A 17,614-nucleotide genomic window follows, 5' to 3' on the forward strand; every position below is an offset into this window, starting at 1 on the left:
TTTCTTTCAATGTAAGTTGTTTTAAGTTGCTTCGTTTTATGTGATAATACTTTCTCTTTAATTCTATAAACAGACACAATTTCTTGTTCAGTTACAAAGTTCCGCTGTTCAAGTCCCGTTAATTGTTGTGTCGAGAATACTGACTAACTTGTCAATTGAAATTTTTTCGTTTTCACTAACCTCTCTGTCACATTCTTCATGTCTTTATCCATTTTTTGCAGCAATTTCACTTTTTGTTTGATGGACATCGAAACATACTTTCGTTTTGTACGATCCTTTGGGAGCTCCAGAATCGGAAATTCTATTTGACATAATCGAAAGTTCAAGTTTACTTTTATAAAATTGCTCTTACAGTCTGCAAAAAATAATAATTCGGATCCAATTCGAAGATTAAGGAACAACGCATTCATCAACATTAACTGAAATAGATAATTAGATAATTTTAGCTTATACCATCGGTTATACATAAAACGTGCACGCAAAAACATATTCTGCGCGTGCACACACACATATGCACAGTGGTAAAAGGCCTTACGCGAACGTGTGTCAACGCGGCGCATGCGCAGAAAGTTTTTTGCGTTGAGGTCCGGATTATAGATCATTCTGGATTACGGGTGTCCGAATTAACGACTTGTGACCGTATGATAATAAGTGTAATATCATAGTCATTTCAAATTACTGCAAGAATGTTTCATTATTATTCGAATAATAATAACAAAAAGCTATGTATAATTATAGTGAAGTATAGATATTAAATAATACAAAATATTAAATAAATTTTAGAATCACCTATTTACTATAATTACTACAATTTAATGAAAAAAGGGTAGCTGTAATTTTTTTTTTTTTTTTTTTGTGTGTGTGTGTGTGTGTGTTTGTTTTAACGTTTTATTGCATATTTTTTAATAATGAAAAAACAGTTACATATTTTTGTTAAAAATGGAAAGTAAACTCCTTAAAAAGACTGATTTATTAATATATCAACTATATTTAATGTTAAAAATCTGTGTATTAAAATTTCAGATGAAACTTTCTTTTGACTTAGGATTTATGTTTTTCTAGGTATGGATTGCTGGTCTGAGGGTTCTCTATGCTATAGGACAATGGCCAGGCAATACTCATGATGCATTTATATGGAGTGGACTGAAACAAAATCTACATAGTATTTTGTCGCATCGTGCATATCTTTGGGAGATAGTGGATTATATTCCCATTTTATCACGGGAATATCTCTATAATGAGAAGCACAGAAAAGTTCGTGCAGCTATAGAGATCAAATCAAGATTTAGGGTACTGCACGATACTGGTGGAACACTATTGTATTCACAAAGCAAAATATGTAAAATGGTCATATCTGGTGGCCATTTTACATAATATATGCTTAAGGTATTATGTTGAAAATCCTGAGATTGATGTGTTTGAAGATGATGAGTTGGTACCTTCAGAAAGTTTTCAGTCAGTGCATGTTGAAATTGCATTGCACAATAAATTATCTTTAAATTTTGAAACTCGATAATAAAAACCCAAAGTGGGCAGCAATGAACCTCTGGCAAAGGTGAAACCCCCTTCATGGATAATAAAGACCCACAAGCCATGGTTTATATTTAAACCTGTAACTAAATGCACAACCCTAAATGATTTTAATTGATAATAATAATCCTAAATAATTTTATTAGTCCTGGTTTCAAATGCATACTGACAACTTTTATCATTATTGTTCTTCCCTCTGAATTTCTTGTTTCCATCATTTATGTTTAAAAACTCTTGACTACCAGAAATAACTTAATAGGCTCGATATATATATATATATTAGTGTTGGTATGCCAGTCATGATTTACAATAGTAAGTCACTATAAATTAGCATTGCACTTAATTTATCTTAAACTTAGCAATAAGATTTACTGCACCGAAATTCAGTTTCTTCCAAAAAGTCAAATGTTTCCCTTTCGTCCCCTTCCGTGGGACAAGACAGAAAATTTCCATGTGACAATACACATTTAATAGCATAAGAACTTCATGCTTATTTATTATAGTATAAATTAAAACTGACATATTCTGTCAAAGATATTTAAATGTATTTCCTAAAAACAATTATTTCACTCTATACTGTTTATGTATTATGTTTATTCTATACTGTTTATGTCTTCTTGGGGGTGGGCAAAACAAATATTGGACAGTTCAATTTTCCTCCACCATTCCTGTGAGCGTATTCTTCGATTAAGCAGGGTTTTGCTCCAATTCCTGATTAGCATAATATGTAAAGAATAAACAGCCTATGATTTATGCCTCCATATACTCTTGTATTATTTAAAGAACATACATTTTTCTTTTAATTCTAGAATTTAAAACATTAAAGTAAGGGAAAGATTATTTACTGAATTTAGATTTATATCATCATTATGCATTCACTATAATAACTTACTGCATACTTACCTCAGTGGGTTTGCCATTAAAAGAAATACATTTAAGTAAAATCATCAGTGTATAATAAATTGTTTTTCAGCCAAAAAAAGAGAAGGGGGAAAATAAATACAGTTTGATTCACTTAATTTTTAGTAGGCGACTCAACATTGTTATTGTAAACTAGACATTAGCCATACTTTAACAGTTGTCATCTCTGTATTTTTAGAACTTCGAAATTAGAATGTCAAGTTTATCTGCCATTGTTATGGAGCTGTAGGATATCGAATGTTATTTCTTCAATGATAAAAAGAAATGAAATTTTTAATACCACATCTCATTCATATAACTTATTAACATAATTGAAAAACAATTTAATTCATTTCGTGTTATATCTGAAAATTAAAATTTGTAATACATTGACTAAAGATTCTTACAGGTCTTATTCCCATTTTCCTCCAGGAAAAAGATAATTGCTGTGTAAAATGCATAAATATTTTCACGAGACTTATAATAGTGGTATTAGAGTTATTATAATGTTTATGTCATATAATGGATCTGTGAATTTCTTTTAAATAATTTTTATAATCACAAAATTTTATAAAATTAAGAAAGTAGTAAATTTTACAATTAAAATATGAATCCCACACTTCAGAAATACATACAAGAATGAAAACACGGTAATATTTGAAATGCATGATTTATTTTTTTAATAAATTAATAATTAGATTTTGATTTTCTATGACAGCAGACTGATTTGCAACTGATTGCTTATACAAGTCACATATTTCACACAGTACATTAATATATTCTTCTGCGTTTCAATTATTCCCTTTTCTGCAGCTGTAATATCATCTCTCTTCCTTTTTTCTCTTCGGTCTCCTGCTTCGAATAGTTGAGCTTCTATCTGAAGGAAAATTTTAAAATATTCATTCAAATTCAAATGTTCTTAATTTTTATATTTCATAATGTAAAACACTTTTTATAATTAATTAAACAATGAAACTTCTCTAAAAGGAACAATTCATAATATTGATTTCTTTAACTTTCAATTTTTTTCCCTTTATAATTTTTAAGACTGTTTATAGATCAAGAGGATTTAATGATTATTATTTTAAATTCTTAAAATTTTGTTGTTAATAAAAGACATACTCTGTATATAATGTTCGCAATAAAGAATTGAAATAACTCTTTTGTATGAGAAATATTAATTTACATCTATTATAATTAATTTATACCAGCGGTTCTCAGCCGGTGGTATGCAAAGAAACAAAATATTTTTAACTACAAAATTCAAAAATCTCATAAAGAAAAGAATAGTTAATAGAAATTTCCTTTGATCGAAATTGACTTGAAGATTTGGAAAATGACACACTTGTTAACTTTTGGCTGAACCCAAAAAAAAAAAGAATTTAAAGGCATTTCAAATAAAGCTATCAAATTTGTATTGTCTTTTCGCACAACCTGTTTGTGTGGAAAAATGATTTTTTCCATGTTAAATTTGAAATACTCATCAAAATAAAAAGTGGATCCTAATTTACCATTAAATGAAATAAGAGCAGACATAAAGACATTAAATATTAAAGTATTATAACTGAAATTTTGATAATCAAGTGAATAATTAATTTAATTAAATTTAATTTTGATAAGTAATCATCAGTTTTTAATCTAATAGTTTTTTATGTGTACATATTTAATACAAAGAGTGTGCAAATGGCAATATATATATATATATATATGTTTTTAATATTTCTATTGAGGAATTGAAAAATAATCATTGTAAAATTAGTGGTAGTATTAATGTTTTTCAGTTTTTGCTTAGATGGTACACTACAGTCAAAAGGTTGAAAACCGCTGATTTATACCATTAAAGTTTTTCTGTTGGGAGGAAAAGGAAAAGAAGAATACAGAAAACATTAGATTTTATGTAATAGATACAAATAAATGCCATTGCAGATTTCCTCGTGATAAAGGTGTGGAATTTTCTAATGTAAAAAAGCATAAAATAAGCACAATTTACTCAACAATCTTGACTGAAATATACATGCTTTCAGAGATAGCATAAAGCAAGAAAAGTTTACTCAACAATGTTGATTGAAATATACATGCTTTCAGAAATAATATACAAAGCATACTGCATAATCAAAGTTATGAGTTTATATACTATGAGATACTATACATGTTTATAATATACCACGTTCCTGTACACCAAACACCTCGTCCACAATTTTCTATACAATTCATTGAAGATAGTTCCTGAAACATAACAGACCTAAGAGAAACATGCATACTTCTAATTTATGCATAATAATTTGACAAACATTGATTTCAGGTAAAGAGCTACATGTATTATATCAAAGAAAGAATGAATAAGTGTAATTTGCCTTTATCCTACAAATACTTAAAAACATTTACGTTAAAAAAAATGAATTATACATAATGGTAGCAAATTTTTAATGAAAAACAAAACAAGAGTTGAAAACTTAATGCAGTTTTGTCAATATTTTACTCTCTTAAAATTTATATAAATGTATAGAAACTTGAAATGCATACCGCATTTGGCTGGAAAACTTGTGGCATTGTGTTGCACTCTACGGAAAGGAAAAAAGTATACAATGAAGCAATCATAAGAATAAAAGATATTTGCATATTATTGAAAGCATCTTAATAAAAGTTACCAAATTTTCAAAAATGTGCCAAACTTGTAGCAATGATTATGTATCAAAATTTTTCAGGTAACATGCTCATAACAATTTTTCATTCAAACAATGTCACCATTTTCATATGTGTTTCTTATGTTGTATTTCAAGTTCCAATGGATTTTAGATACGAATAGTTGTTTTAGATTAATTTCAGATTTAAAATACTGCTTGTGGAGCTTACCATCAAAAGACAAAGCTGTGTTAAAAGTTCTGCAGGAATAGAATATTTTAGTACAAAAATTTCTAATGGAAACAACTATGAGATGAATTTGGTACATAGACAAGGCAGGCAGTATCAAGTTTATGTAATTCTCTGATTTTTTTTTTAAGTGAAAACAGATCACTTGGCACAAGTGCTAAAAAATTAGACAAAAAATTTGTGGAAAATGTATTTTTTTTTAAACTATCATATAATTTTTATTTAATAATTCAAATTAGTATTTTAAAATTTGTTAAATGTTTTTTCCTTTGATATGTTGATAACATTTTGCCAACTTAGATAAATATTGATAGTTTGGTTATGCTAAAAGCAAGCTGCAAAAACAACGTACTTCTCCTGATAAGTGTTTTTCTCTTTTCGTTTATACAGACTACCAAACTGATCCAGGTGTTTGTGTTAATACATAAGTACCAAAAAATATTGAAGAATGCACAATGAAAGATGGCAACCAGTATGGTAAAAGATATAATTAATATATGGAATGAAAGAAATCTTATTAAAAGACGACTTTCATTATCAGCAGAGAAGCATGACACTGTTACAGTAAAGAAATTAAGCTTTTGTTTCTGCACTTGTAGCTTTTAATAGCCAAAAATTGTTTTTTGAAATTTTATGAAATAAATAAATCTGAACATAACTGATATCAAATGAGAATGGGTCCAAACTTTCACTTAAGAAGCAGAAAGTGTACTGTAAATGCACAATATAATGAGCAGAACACAAAGCATAATTTATAAATTAACCTTTACTCTGCATGTATATATTACATTAATATCACATTAGAATTATCAGGGTTTCATATAATTTTTTATTTATTGTATTACATTGAAATACCTTTAATTTCATTTTTATATTTTCCCAACGATGTACAATATAAATCTAAAAATGTCTCTTAACTGTTTCATCACATAATGAATGTCTAAGGGAAGGAATGCCTGCGTGGAAGACTAAGGAAAACTTAGTATTCATGTTATACGTTGAAAAAATGAAGAAAACACACATGCAGCCAGCTTTTTCACCTGGATTTAAAAAGAGACTGGGATAGCAGTGTTCAGCAGGCTTATCTGCTTGTAGATAGATGGGCTTATTAATTACTATATAATTCAAGAACTAGTTAATTTTCATATGGTAAACATGCCTACTGTCACTGAAGAATCATGCATCTGTATTAAACAATAAAAATATAACACAAATTTGAATTTTAAATTAAACTTACTATTAGAAGAATTAAAACCAAATGCTGTAATTTGAAAATGGGAAAAAAATGTGGTTTATATTTGAAAAAGCAAGGATTTTTGTCTGAAAGTAAAATATATTTTACACACACCTGTTGCTCTAGATTACTTTGGAGGGAATTTTCTATAGGATAAAGTTGTACACATTAAATACATGTTGTACACATTAAAAGAAATATACATGTCTGTATATTTCTTTCATTTTCAGGACTGGAACAATTCGTTACACCACACTACAACGCAGTAAACACTTGACCATAAGCTCAGAGAAATTATGGGAACTGATGTTTTTTGCTTACATCGACACGCAGTCTCATTGGATATTGATGTAGTTTATCGGACAAGCTCTCCTGGCACGAGAGCAAACCAGCTCCCCATTGCAATTTTGACGTCATCAGTTACCAGAGCGGTAAAGCGTTGCACTTGAATTCGACTTTAGCAGACGATAGCAGGAACGCCTCTTGCGAGCTAACATTTGCAATTTATCAGAGCGTTGCACTTGAATTCGCCCCTAACTGGATTTCCATTATTTTCAATGCAGAAATTTGTATCTATATACGAGAAATTCTCTATACGAACTCAATACTGGAACGAATTAAACTCTATCTCGAGGTTCCACTTTATATTGCAATTCCACGTAATCATCCGCTTCAAGTTGAAAATATAATGAATTTTTTCTGAGCTTTGGCCAGCGTAAATCACTGTGTAACTGAGACCGTAAATTTAACCGGTTCTTGTTTGTTTATGCGATGTTTCCTCAAAATAATTTTTGATTTAAAAACCACGCGATTTTAAATAACATCATATATTGATCCTTATTTCAGTATCTGTTTGATTTATTTTTTCCTCTAGCTAGATTTTAATATATACAAAATATATGATTATAGGTTCTTATAAGATGTAATGAAAATTTAAGGAATTTGTTCGATTTCTTATTAACTCTAATATTCTATAAATTTAATATGAACTATTAAAATTCTTTCGTATTTATTAATCATGCATTGTGGGTAAAATTTTCATTATGTAAAAACTTTAGTTCAGCCGATGAAGTTAGTGTATATTTTTTAATATTGTTTTATTTATTGCATTTTTGATGCTGTTTTTCCATTAACTATTTAAGCATTTTGTATTGAAAAAGAGCATCGTAATGATTTTGAAAAGGTTTTGTTATGTGTTAACAATAAGAAGGAGGCAATACTTGGTACAGATATTAGAATCAAAATTTATGGCATATGCAAAAGCTAATGCATCTTCTTTCACACTTAAAAAAATTATGATTTCATGTGGTATTATGTTAAATGGCCATTAATTTTATGATAAATGTCAAGCGGTGTACGTTAAGAAAATAATTTTTGATTTTATATCAAGCAGTGTACGTTAAGAAAATAATTTTTGATTTTATATCAAGCAGTGTACGTTAAGAAAATAATTTTTGATGTAAGGTATACTTATTTCTGTATTAATTTGAAATATTTTCATGTATTAACACTCATTGATCATTGATTTCTGTCATTAGTAATGAATAAGTATTATGAGAAGCTGCAATTATGCCTTCTTAACTTTCCACAGCCGTAGGAATACCACTTCATTTCTGTTTCTTCCTCAAAACTATACCTTTTCAAAAATGTGATCATGATTTAAAAATTGCTGCATTGTTTAATTTTTTTAATCATAACTAGTGCTTAAATTGTGCTGGAGCTCACCAGAGCTCTCCTCCAGTACTTCTCAGTTTCAAAGATAAATCATAATTCTAGTTGAAGCATACTGCATCCATAAAAAGGATGAGCTCAAGCACTTCTTTTTTTATGCAGTGGAATAGCAACCAATAATACTAACTTTTGAATGTATGCTTATCTTTGCCAGGGAAACAAAACCTTTGGATGGAAGCTGAGGCATTTGATGGAAGAAAAATCACAACCCACATGTTGAAAGAAAGGGCAATTATCTTTCATGCTCCTAAATGCATACTCACAGGCAGTACGCCTAACATAGTGAAATATTAGTATAAACAGCTGAAACTTGTATAAGATAGTGACTATGGAAAAGAATGCCTGCAAACTCCCTGAATAAGTACCGTATTTGACGGCATATAAGACACACTTTTTTTCCTAAATTTGGTCTCAAAAACGTTACCTGCGTCTTATACGTGAAGGTAATTGCATTCAATAATTGTTTATTTGGCTTTTACGAAGCGTGAGAACTAAAAGAAATCACGCGATTGAAACTTTTTCCCCTTGTGTGTAGCCGTCTAAATAAGGGTGCGTCTTATATGCCGTCAAATACGGTAATCAAATATGGCAAATAAAAATGGTCACTTCTGCAGAAGCCAACATTCGTTCTCAGCTTGCAGATGAACCCACTGATTTGGCTGATCTTCTGCCCCATGACATATTATGCTTGACAGCTATAATTTTGTCTGTAGAGATTATGATCAGGAAATTATTTTATTCTTCTCTCATTGCTTCATCATTACATTTTACTTCATTGTTCTCATACTATTTCTGGCATTCTGTTTATTCACAATAGTGATGCCTCAATTGTTTTGCTTTTTTTTTTTTTTTTTTTTTTTTTTTTTTATTGGGAAAAGAATGATTTGTATTTCTGGTTGATCTTTACATTATGGTAACTTGGCGATTTTTTGGCAAAAATTTGGCAACCAACTCTCCTACAGCAACCCTCTATTTTTTTTTCCCCGCTGCCATTTTGTCTTCACGAAGTAAAGACATGTTTCTTTTCTTTTTATCTACTGAACACTTCTTCCAACAATCTAGTAGCCGAATTACACTTATGCTAGAAATTTTATCAAACAAAACTGCTTAATCATGACAAATATTCACTGCAAAATTGGGAAAAAGTGCACAATACCATACTCCTTACGCGTTTTTCAAAATAACACATACACATAAACCATGTACACGTCGACTTATTTTTACTTAAAAAAACATCCCAGAATTGCACAAAAATGGCATTGCGCACACTCTGCACTATATCCATGTACACTGCTTTTTTCTCATAAATTAGAAAAATTTCACGAAAATACATGACAATTTTCTCAATCTTTAAACCCGGTAAAAAGAACATATATGAAATTACCTGATCGCGAAAAAGTATTTACCCTTTCCAAATATGAACATTTCCACATATAAAATAAATAAAATATCCAAAAACTTTTACCTCTAAATCATCTATTACATTATACACGTCACCAACGAATTCATACCGCAAGCATTTACAAATACTTAGTATCAAATATTTAAATTATTTCCATGCACGTTTACTTCAACTTAAACATATACCAAATTCCTACAAACATAAAATTCACAAAATAACTATCATTTAATTAAAATATAATTAAATTCAAAAACACTACTTAAAATATAAATGAGCACATACATTAAATTAATAAAAATTACCTTACAATCCTAATTACTTTAAACTAAATCATTGCTAATAACAATTTTCCCAATAATACCAAATTCCTTTACTTCCACCTTACATTTAGAACAATGCATAAAAATAATATCCACAAATAATTAAAAATACTAACTTACCTAATCTTCTTCAGAATCTTGATTACGTGTCCGATAAACTTTTCTTTAGTTACGGCCATGGGATCCAAAAATTCACGAACACTGTTTCACACAACACAGAATAAACCAAATACAAAATTTCCAGATTTTTTCCCGATTTCCCCCCTTTTCCGATTAAAGAACCGTAATTCGTCCATTAATATCACATGACATATCCCATGATCTCTCATTTCCCTCACACAAAATAATGCGTAATCGGAACTGAGTACTGCTCACATTATTACCAAAGTCCCAGGTAGTAACCTTTATCGCCTCCAAAATGTCGCCAAACTACCAGTTACCATACTGTAAAGATCAACCGTATTTCTACCATCCCTTGATATGGTATATTGTATTGTACTGGGCTGGGTACTAGTGCTGTGTTCAGTATACTGAGTAATTTTTTAATCAAATTGTAATTTCAGCTGATATTTCAAATAAAATGAAATTCAGTATTTTATTTTTTTATTACAGTGGTTTGCTTTTTTTAAAGCCACTTCTGTTTTTAATGTTTATTTGCAAATATCAGTTATTAACTATTAGTGATATGACTTTTTTTCGTGCTTACTAATCTTTTTTTAAAACCTGCTTGTTTTTGAAAACATTATTCAAAATGTGTTTGGTTTAAAAAAAGTACTTTATTCAAAAGTTCTGAAAATGAACTTATGTAAATATTCAGACACTTCGAGTTAAACTCTTTATATTTAATAAAAACAAGAAAATAATAGAACATTCAATGCTGCTTTAGCTAAAATTATACTCTTCATGCATTTTGGCATGGATTTAAATAATTTTTTTGAGTAAGAATATTCCATTCCTTTGGATGTCATGTTTACTTGTTCTTTTCTCCAGTTTGTTCGATACATGTTAAGTAGGAGTTAAGTCTGAAGAAGAATGTAAAGAAATTTTGTTAAATTTAGGATAGCTGGGTAATAACTACATACGAACACTTAAGATAATTATCCTGATATATCTTGAATATATTTTGCATTCCAAAATTTCCCTCAGAATCTTTCAGATTTTTGTTAAAAATTACATATTTATACTGATTCATAGCATTTCTATAAAATTTAAATTTCTCATTGCAGAGGCAGTCAAACATACTTAACTCTCTAAGTGTAATGACCAACTTCATTTGGTCATGAGATTTTTTATGACTTAATACGTATTAGCTTGTAATTTAAGAAATTTTGCTTTCATACATTCTTTAATAATGTCCCTTTAATGAATGTAAAATTATGAAGAAAAGGAGTAAATTAAATAATTATACAGATTTAGCTAATGAATTCTATTTAAATACACAAGTTTTTATGACAGAGCGAAAAGTTTGTGCTGCTGAGAGGGTTAAACCGTTGTGCTTCCACCTTCTCGTTTAACAGTAGACAGTAGGTTTTTTTCAGATTCAGTTCTATTTGGCTTTCACCACGCAGAAATTTATCCAGTGTACCCAACTATATTAAATGTTGACATCTCTGCAAATAAAACATTATTTAAATCTTCGCTTACAATGGATTAATGAGTGCATGCATGTTCTCTTTTTGACAATGAATTTTCTTCTTGCTGATCGCCCATTGTATATGCCGTAACTTCTGTTCTAACAGTAGCATATTCTAACAGTAGCATTCTAAATCTGCTACAGGTTATGTAGCAATTATTTTTAAGTTTTGTTTGATTCTTCATACAATAAAGCTCAGATTCCTTGGTGTTAGTTTGGAATGGGATCTAGACTTTAGCTTATTTTGAGCAGTTTCATGCAGTGCCTATCATTTTAATAATACATCTGTGGTAGCTGAATGCTTTGAATCAGGCATTTTTTTAATACTTTTGCCATCTTTAAAATCATGAATAAGGAAATTTCTAACAGAGTTTGTCATTAATTTGTAAAGCCTTACCATGTTCACTTCAGATGTGGATTTATGAAAACTAAATAGGACAAGAAAAATTGTCCTCTGAAACATGTCAGCAAAACTTTCGAGTGTTGAAATTATTATCTGATTTACTTATTAACACTTATATATATATATATATATATTCCAGATAATATTTTGATTATATTTATTTTGTAACAAGCAAGTTTTAAAATATAGAAAAATAATATATTAAGAAAAAATTTGGAGTGTATGTTTGAACAGTTAGTACAAAAATACACTCCACATTTTTTCAAATACATATAAATAAACAAATAAATAAATAAATTTCAACAATACAAGTGTTCAAAAACAAGTGTGAGCCACTGTACTGAAATATTTGTCATTGTTTTAATTTATTTTTTATTTAGCTCTTTACATTAATTTAATTATAAATTATTTATTTAATTAATTGATTTTTGTTAATTTTTCAGATCTCACATAATGTTTCGGCACCGGTATCTTTAGAAATCTCTGAACTGCATCAGTGTTTAAAAAAATATAATCTAAACTATTCAGTAATCACATGGAATTGCAGAAAAAGAATATTTTCATTTATGCAACTTAATGCAAAAGTAAATCATGTATAAATATGAAATGTACTAATATGACACAGTTGCTAATTTGAAACATTGTACTATAATTATGCCAGATTGGCCTAAGTAAAATTAGAAGAGTGGTATTAAATTATTTTCATTAACTAATTTTAGGATATTAGATGGAAGAGCTTTTCTCCAATTTAAACTTTAATCATTGATACAATTTAGCATTTAGCACCAATTTCAAATAAAAAGGTGAATCTTATTTTGAAATTAAAAATGTCAAAAACAAGTTTATGAGGTCATGCAAGGGCTGCACACTCCATGAGACTTGTTAATCATTAATGAATTTTTAAAAAATAGTAAATGTACACTTCAAAAGTTTTTAAAAGATGGGCCTCCTACTTTATAAATCTGCTAATGGTAATATTCTACCGTCTTCTTGTTGTTAGTTTTTCTGAAATTTATTTCTGAAGTAATTTATTTTCATAATTTATTCTGTAAAATAGTGAACATATCACTTTTATTTCAGAATTTTATATGAATGAATTTATTGATAAATGCTAAATAATGTTAATTGAAAATTATATGTACTTTTTTATTTATTTGTTTTTATTTTAATACATTTTGTTTGTAATTCTTATAAAATTTCTTGTTTAATCCCTCCCCCCATGTAGTATTTTATAATGTTATAAATCAGTGAAAACTGGCATATGCCATTAAGGATATAATTTCTTACAAAATCAGTTATTTTCATTCCTTATACATTGTTCTGCATACAGAGGTAAGATGAATAAATTAATATTTTACTAAACCATACAATTAATATTTAATTAAAAAATATTAATTGAATTCCCAACATGTTGTTTGCTACAACTGATTATTCATAAAGACTTTTGTAGCAATGATAAATTTTGAATTATAATTTTGTATTAATCCATATTAATTATCAGAGACATCATTCATTTATTTACATTATGAAATTTAATTTTTGTAATAAAATATTAAAAATGCACTTTTTAATAAGTTATGAAGCAGATTTAAGGAGAGCTGGAAGTTAATTTCATGGTCCTGTTTGGATTTATATCAGAAAATAATTTTTTTCCCCTCTCATTTTGTTATATATAAATATTTCTTAAAATTTGATTGAAAGGCATATTCGTTTTTTTTTTATTTAAATTTAGCAAGCGTATTTAAGAGAAAAGTATGTTTTTACTTTCTTGAAGCTTAATTTACTTTTCTCAACATTGCTGTCTCAATTTCATTAACAATAGGTTTGCATGTTTTTCTGTGAAACATTTTTAAATTTTCACTTCTGTTAATGTTCTTTTTTTTTTTTTTTTTTTTTTTTTTTCTATTTTTAGGAGAGCCAGAGTTTTTTATCCAAATGCCAAATATCAATTTGGAATGATAAATGTTTTGTTAAATTATTGAATATTTTGTGACAGTGATTTTTAAAATTATGTCTCTGTTTTATATGCAAATGATTAATAATATTAATTTATTATATTTGATAATTTAGAAAAGTGTCTATTCATGAGAATGTTTTGATTATGAGAAAAATATAAAAAAAAAAATATGTTTAACTATTTTATATATATTGATATGTAAAATTGATTTTACATTTTATATATGTTTACTTGTAATATATAAGTATTATCAATTAGTTAAAATGTTATTTAAGCTATTTTTTAGTTTTATTAAATGAATTCATACACTATTTGCTTTAAATTGAATTAATGTTAAAATAATTGAAAGCTTTGTTTTGTTTCATTAGTTACGTTTGTTACCAAATTAGTATTAATTTAAGTATAACTTTTCTTTGTTTTTATTTTTCATTATAAAAATATAATACAATGTTTTTTAAATGTGTTTAATTAAGCTTCTTTCTTTATCTTGTATATTGATGTGTAGTGAAATACTTGTTGTTGACTATTGTAAACTCTTATGATACAAAAGATTATCAGATACAAAGATAGATTAAATCAGATTTCATGCAATTCTCCTATAAATTTGATTTTTCTGTTTAACATACCAGTGTTCTTGTAACATCGTGCTGTTACTTATTTTAAGGCGTATTTCCTCCCCCATAACTAAAATATATATATAGGATTCATAGAAAGCAATTAAAATATCCAGTTAAATAATAAACCTGATTTTAATTGCATCCCAGTATTGTTAACTGTATTCCATCGCTGACATTTTTTTTTTTTTTTTTTTACTGAAGTATTTAGAAGCAGTATTTTAACAAATTAAACACATTTTTTAATTAATTCAACTAAAAAATAGTGAATATTTTATGAATGTAAGTTATTATAGTTTCAGTCATTATCACTGAAGCAAAAAATTTTTTTTTTAAATTAAAAATTTGTGTTAACTCATATGTTGCCCGACCGGGATAATGGTTAGCAAGGCTGACTTCCATACCAAAGGGCCCAAGTTCAAGTCCCGAAAAAGGCATGGATGTTGGCAAATGTATAGTGTATGTGCAGCATGGGGCACACTAAATGTGCAGCAAGCCAAAAGTCCTCTCGAGAGGTTAGTGGTAGTGGAAGAGTGTGGCAGACCCCCCCCCAGTGCTCTCCATCAAAATTGGGAGCAGAACTGAGTTGTCGTACTGTCACTTGTATGGTGCTCAAGGCTCTTGCCAACGGCAGGCGCAATCTTGCACTTGCCACGATGAATTTCATGGGCTTGAGCTGATGTTACTGTCAGACAAATGAGACAAGTCGTAACACAGCAACTAAATTTTAAACATATGTAATCAGAAAGAAAATGAAAAAATATATATGTGTATATAATTCCTATCCTGTAGAGGCAGTATTTAATATTTTTTTAATAGTTTTGTATCCTGCTGGTTTGTTAAATGAAAAGTAAAATGTTTTATGCCTTCAGAAGATTTACAGAATTTAATTTCCATATCTTAATTCCTGTTATAAATGTTTATGTTTTTTTTTTTTTTTTGTTATCATGTAGGTCTTGGTCTAATCACAAAAACAGGTTCACATATGAAGCCTATCAACAATATTATTTTGCCAATGACACTGCCTCATGTTCCCCAACTATTTCTCATTAACAGTGGTGTATGGGAACAACGTAGTGAAATGGAGATTGTTAATGATAATATGATAAATAATGATCCATCTCAAATTAAACAGGAAGAACCTGAAGCTGACGTATCAACAACAGTTCCAAAACGTTAGTATTTTAACTTTGTTCTATTCATGAGCATCATTTTACTTAAGGATGTGGATGAAATGTGTATTTATAAGTATGGCATGTTTCCCCTCCCCCCCTTTTTTTTTTTTGCAAAAAGCTTTTATAGCGTAATTGGTAGAATACTTCTGTATGTACATGCATTAGTAGTAGTGATAACAGGGAAATGTTTTTTATTATTTTTCTTTATGGTGTTTATAGTAATTATTTGGCTACTCTTTAATTATCTGCAACCAAAAAGATGTGAACTCAGCAACTCTGGAAGGCATTCACAAATTCAATGCCATCTAATTTTCTCTTTAAGCTAATGCACAAAATTCAGTAGCCATTTCCAAAATGGCGGGTGCACTAAGAACTCAGTGTAAAAGTAATTGATAAATAAAATTAAAAAAAAAAAAAAAAGAAAGAAAACATCAATAATAAAGCACTTCAGTTTTTTCAAGAAGTCCTGTTTTGTGCTTTTGTTCTCCTCTTGCACGCAGTGTTCGGTTTTTGCTTCAGAAAATATCAGAATTGTATAAATTCAGCATTGTACAACTTTGGCATTCCACACCAGCCAAAACAAACTTGTGCTATGTGCATACTTAAGTTGCTACATAAATAACCTTTTCGTGACATTGTGGGTTGCCACATAAATAATTTGGTGATATACTGTTTAGCCTCATAAATACTTTTTCATGTCTTTTGGTGGAAGTACAGATACTGAGAAAGTAGCATAATTTTTTAAACATGAAGATATTTGAATTGAGAGCTGTATTCATAATTGTTTAAACATGAAGGTACATGAATTGAAAGCTATGCTCAAAATGATAAGTTTTGCAATCTGCTTTTTGACTCAAAATTATAAAATTGAGTAATTTTATTGCTCTGAAGAAATAAAATTATCTTAGTTAAGAGCTTACGGGAGGTAATCCAAAATGCTAGACGAAATGATCCAGAAATTGAAGGACTGACTACTGTTAGCTCGCAGGAAGGCATTGCTACAACTCTGAAAAGAAACAGGGTTGTTCAGAAATGGTTATCATCATGCTGAAAGGGAGGAAGAAAGCTTTATGGATACTGTATTTCTGTGATCCATGGAAATGCCTAATCAAGGTAAAAGAATGGCATGCTACTGATGTTTCAGAAATTTCTTCAGGAGAATCTAGCTGTGACTTAGTTCTAAAAACAATTATGGTTTCCACTGTTAGTATATGTCACTTTTTGAAATTCTAATATTTAAGCAAATAAAAATTCCAATGCAATACATTAATAACGCTTTCATTCTAAGAAGAACAGTGCAGCCACATTTAGTTATTTTTTTTGGCAACCACATGATTTCACAGGGACTTTGCCCACTATTCTTGCTGCCAAATTATTTTTATGAGAATACAGTCAAAAGTCGATAATTCGGACACCCATAATCCGGACCTCAAAGCTAAAAACTTTCTGCGCATGTGCCGCGTTGATGCATGCGCATAGGCGTTTACGCGTGCACGTAAGACCTTTACGACTGCGCATATGTGTGTGCGTAAGCGCAGAATACGTTTTCACGTGCACGTTTAATGTATAACGGACGGTATAAGCTAAAATTATCTAATTATCTATTTTGGTTAATGTTGATGATTGTGTTGTTCCTTAGTCTTCGAATTGGATCCGGCTTATTATTTTTTGCAGACTGTAAGAGCAATTTTATAAAAGTAAGCTTGAACTTTCGATTATGTCAAATAGAATTTCCAATGCTGGAGTTCCCAAAGGATCTATAAAACAAAAGTATGTTTCGATGTCCATCAAACAGAAAGTGGAATTGCTGGATAAAGGCATATCCTTTATTTATCTAACCATTC

General features: G+C 29.0%; 1 protein-coding gene and 1 long non-coding RNA gene across 3 annotated transcripts in view; one reads left to right on the forward strand and one right to left on the reverse strand.

Annotated features, from left to right (window-relative positions):
- Positions 1–3,081: 3,081 nt before the first annotated feature.
- On the reverse strand, positions 3,082–6,844 carry LOC118182398 (uncharacterized). Of its 2 annotated transcripts, none has more exons than XR_015040393.1 (3): positions 6,650–6,844; positions 4,954–4,991; positions 3,082–4,656 (listed from the first exon to the last, which is right to left on the reverse strand). It is a non-coding gene; the product is annotated as an uncharacterized LOC118182398 (long non-coding RNA). The 2 variants fall into 2 exon arrangements; XR_015040394.1 differs by having other exon boundaries at positions 3,082–4,672.
- A 747-nt stretch (positions 6,845–7,591) lies between these two features.
- The window catches only part of LOC118182399 (uncharacterized), a 58,713-nt gene continuing 48,690 nt past the window's right edge, over positions 7,592–17,614 (forward strand). The window contains exons 1-3 of the mRNA XM_035351743.2: positions 7,592–7,606; positions 12,468–12,608; positions 15,549–15,770. Coding sequence (XP_035207634.1) covers positions 15,581–15,770 — 190 coding nt within the window. The 5' untranslated portion in view covers positions 7,592–7,606; positions 12,468–12,608; positions 15,549–15,580. The remainder of the gene's footprint in view (positions 7,607–12,467; positions 12,609–15,548; positions 15,771–17,614) is intronic.

Source organism: Stegodyphus dumicola, chromosome 3 (assembly GCF_044657685.1).
Source record: "Stegodyphus dumicola isolate Sdum_Otavi_A_Nest chromosome 3, ASM4465768v1".
NCBI lineage: Eukaryota > Metazoa > Arthropoda > Arachnida > Araneae > Eresidae > Stegodyphus > Stegodyphus dumicola.